At 44.9% G+C, this 4,024-nt stretch overlaps 1 protein-coding gene across 2 annotated transcripts in view; it reads right to left on the reverse strand.

Moving 5' to 3' along the window:
* The window catches only part of cd99 (CD99 molecule), a 22,126-nt gene that overhangs the window by 13,768 nt on the left and 4,334 nt on the right, over window positions 1-4,024 (reverse strand). For both annotated transcript variants that reach the window (XM_050063577.1, XM_050063578.1), the window contains exons 2-6: window positions 2,734-2,775; window positions 1,979-2,029; window positions 1,496-1,534; window positions 1,217-1,276; window positions 269-307 (exon numbers count right to left, since the gene is read on the reverse strand). In XM_050063577.1, coding sequence (XP_049919534.1) covers window positions 269-307; window positions 1,217-1,276; window positions 1,496-1,534; window positions 1,979-2,029; window positions 2,734-2,775 — 231 coding nt within the window. The remainder of the gene's footprint in view (window positions 1-268; window positions 308-1,216; window positions 1,277-1,495; window positions 1,535-1,978; window positions 2,030-2,733; window positions 2,776-4,024) is intronic.

Here is a 4,024-nt window from a genome sequence, read left to right on the forward strand (position 1 = left end):
TCATGTCTCTACGACATACGGGGCATGAGATATGCCCATTCAAAGTTTGACATTTCAACCGGTTGCTATAGCGCCCCCCTTTGGCCAATTGATGTAATATTGCTTCATTGGCATCCTCGCATGACCCTCTACCACTGTGCCAAATTTCACATGGATTGACCAAGTCAGTGAGGAGAAAAACGTGGAACACACACAGAGTTTTCGTCATTATATAGTAAGATAAGATAAAGTGGTTTCATGATACAAAAAAACTGTCAAACAGCTTTACCTGGACCCAGAGCATCCTCCAAATCAAGTTCAAAGCCACCTATAATACACAAACACACAAACTTTAGACACTGATGAAACAATATCTACATTCATCTTCAATATCAATGTGATTTTTCATCAATATTAGACAGGAAACGTGAGGAGAGAGAGAGGTACGACATCCAGCAAAGGTCCTTAACCACTTAACCACCTCACACATGTCATTTCTTTTTCAAGCAGGTACAGTAAGTGACATAGGAGTGAGTTTTTTTTTTTACACATACTCGCTAGTGTGCGACAAATTTGCATTCATTTTTTTCTTTCATGTTTTAAAATGAGCATGATGCTCCGAAAGTGCAAGGGCAACAAAGGCTTTCTTGCGGGCGTCCATGTTTTTTCCGACTTGTCCACCATTGTCAACTAGAAAGCAAAAACTGTTGTCAACTCGGAGGTGACGTCATTCCCACTTCCGACTTCTGAGTACAAAACGAACGCACCATGAGCCCTCGCAGAAACTGTATTTTCAGTCCCTCTACAGCCTGTACTTCTACATCTCTCTGTATCATGATGTGGCTGAATATTATTTCTGGTCTACACAATTCAAGTAACATTTTAATAGACCTAACTATCAATAACTATTTTACACATTCATGAGGTCTTTTTCCGCAGTTGAAAAACCCACAACGTCACATCCGTATTACAATGATTTGAGGGTGAAGTCTGGACCCCAAGCGGACTCTCTGGACGTCTGCCGAAAGTCCGCTTGAGGCCCCATGTGGACGGGATGAATTGTGGATTTGGAGCCCTCAGCACTGCCAGACTTCCTGGGAACGCGCCCAGAAAGTTAGCGAGCCTGCAAGCGCGGTGAAGTGCGGACATTTGGATGCTTTACCGCCTTCTTCTTCAGCATCCACTTAAATCAAGAACCCAAAGAGCTGATAAGTGAGTTGAAACTATGTAGACTCACCTCCTCCGCTCTTCGGTGGCTTCACGGTAGGTTTGGCAGGTTTTGGGGGGTCTGTGGGATCTGTGAGACATTATCGGCATCAACAATTAAGTATATAAAAAGCTCTTGGTGCAGCCCCAACATGCGGAGAAATCTAAAGCTTGACAGGCCTGCATCGATCAAATATGAACAGCTCATTCTACGGAAAACACGAGTCTTATTTTCAGGTAATTATACACTAAAGAGACTAGTTAGAATCATTTGTAATTTCATATCAGAGAGACTGTCAAACAGCTTTACCTGGACCCAGAGCATCCCCCAAATCAAGTTCAAAGCCACCTATAATACACAAATACACAAACTTTAGACACTGATGAAACAATATTTATATTCATCTTCAATATCAATGTGATTTTAATCAAGATTAGACAGGAAACGTGAGGAGAGAGAGGTACGACAGGAGACAACCACAAGTAGCATAACCACCCTCTGCATGACAGCATCTGTGTCATGTTTGCATCGTGGTCGATGCAGCCAGCAGTGGGACTGGTGCAGTTTGTATAAGGTGTTGTGGTCTGAGTAATAGGAGCCATTGTCTGATATGTACATGCTACTTTAATCTTTGTAAATGTCAGCTTCCTTTAGGTTGCTGCAGAGGACACACATCAGCCAGACTTTCCTGTCTGACCAGGACACAAGAAAACAACCTCCACAGGGAACGCGTCCCTCCCATTTTTAAGTAACGTTGGTATTCTGAGACAGGTGAAAGGAAAGGATACAAACCATCATCTTTCGGCTTCTCTGGGGCCTTTGGTTGCTCTGGTTTCGGAGTTGCTGAGGAACAAAAACAAGGAGGTCGTGTTACTATCTGACAGCATGTTAACATTTCTATCCAGCACCCTCATGACCCCCACTGTTCCTCTTACATTTGATCCACCCACCTGAACACCAGTGCAGACCATGTACCCCCCCCTCCTTATGGCAACGGCACTCCCCAGTAGCTGTGGCCAACCCAGCAGGACAATGCAGCATGCCACACCACAAAAACTGCTCAGGAATGGTCCGAGGACGGTGACAAAGACCTCACCTCTGGCCTCCAAATTTCCTTGGTCCCAGTCTGATCAAACATGTGTGGGACGTGCTGGTACCCCACCTCGCAACCTACAGACTCAAAGTCCGATCCAAGAAGAACCCACCATGGATCGGCACCAGCACGTCCCTCAAATGTTCGATCAGGTTGGGATCTGGGGTATTTATAGATCAGGTCGATGCCTTAGGTTCTTTGTGCCGTTCCTCAGGTCAATCCTGAGCAGTTTTTGTGGTGTGGCATGGTGCATTGTCCTGCTGGCGGGCCACTGCCATCAACAATGCCGTCGCCATGAGGGGTTTTACTTGGTCTGCAACTGTGTTCGGGTGGGTGGAGCACGTCAAGTAGCATCCAATAGGAATAGGAGTGCTCAAACAAAACGGCCCCAAAAAACATCAACATCATGCCCAATGTGATTCTAAAATGTTCTTCCACAGAGAAAGTCACTCACCTGGCTTGACATCATCGAGAGCATCGGACAGGTCAAAAAAATCTGTGTGTGGAAGACACAAGGAACACCGTTACAAACCAACAGTGGAAGCGACAGTTTCGCCTGCTGGAGTAACAGGACAACATGAAACTGATTCACAGGAACGCAGAAACAGATCAGCTGATCAGCGACAGTATTTATCTGCTTTTCACTGACTACCTCTGACCACAACCACCAGCCACGGTATCCTGTGTTTTCCTTCATACTGGACACATGTGTTCTGTGTTTGGGTGTTGCAGGGAGTCATACAGTGTATTTCGCTGGTTGCTATGGCAGCACTGACTGCTACACCGAGCAGCTTTGCAGCATGAGTCACCACTGAGTCAAGTTGTTTCTCCACACAAGAGCACATTCCGACACTTTCTGCCTGGGAGGCGGCAAATGTTACACACCCATAGAGGCCTTTGATGTTACACGCACATTTCTCTGTAGCTCATCTCAGTGTCGTACTGTATGCGGGCATATGCTTACAATATGTGTCCTGATAGAAGCCTCGCACTCTAAAGACCACACTACTGCAGTTTCAGAAGTCTCTTTTGCACTGCCTCTGCAAGACGGAATTTCCCGCTGATACTCCGCCTCGCAATCGCGGAATGAGAGGACAGAGTTGTCTCGCCTCTGAGCCGCACATAGAGGTAGTAAAAGTGCCATAACGGTGTCTGTATAAACACAACAGGATCATGGGCGGCACGGGTGTGAGGTCTTGATGAAAAAGCAGCTGCTAGCAGTTAGCAGCTAACTCAAAGAAGAAGAACGGCAACCGAAAATGTGGGGGGAAAAAAATTGATGCAGCTTAGTATCACGATATTTTTAGTGCAAATATTGTATTGCCACACAGTGCCAAGTATCGATTTTAAATTACTAATATTGCAAATGCAAATTAAAATGTAGCCCATGAGAACAATACAATGAGTTGCTTTTTCAGTCTACAAGACACATCTTTGTGCTGCATAAAAATGGCTAAAATGAGATGAACAGACTTTATCTTATGAAATAAAACAGATGATACACTGTTGAAAAAAACGTAATAAATCGCAATGTATTTATTGCAATACGCAGCATATCACAACATAATTAAAATCGCAATAATACTGCATCGTAATAAATGTTATTGGCCCCTTTTACACTGCCAGATTTTCCGCGAATGTTGGGCCGTTTTGCCGGCAAGCTGCGAGCGTTTAGACACACAGAGCCGGATTGGCGAGTTGATCCGAGGTGCCCAATTTTCCACCTCATAGGGAAGACATATTGG

The sequence above is a fragment of the Epinephelus moara genome, chromosome 15 (assembly GCF_006386435.1).
Source record: "Epinephelus moara isolate mb chromosome 15, YSFRI_EMoa_1.0, whole genome shotgun sequence".
NCBI classification, from domain to species: Eukaryota; Metazoa; Chordata; class Actinopteri; order Perciformes; family Serranidae; genus Epinephelus; species Epinephelus moara.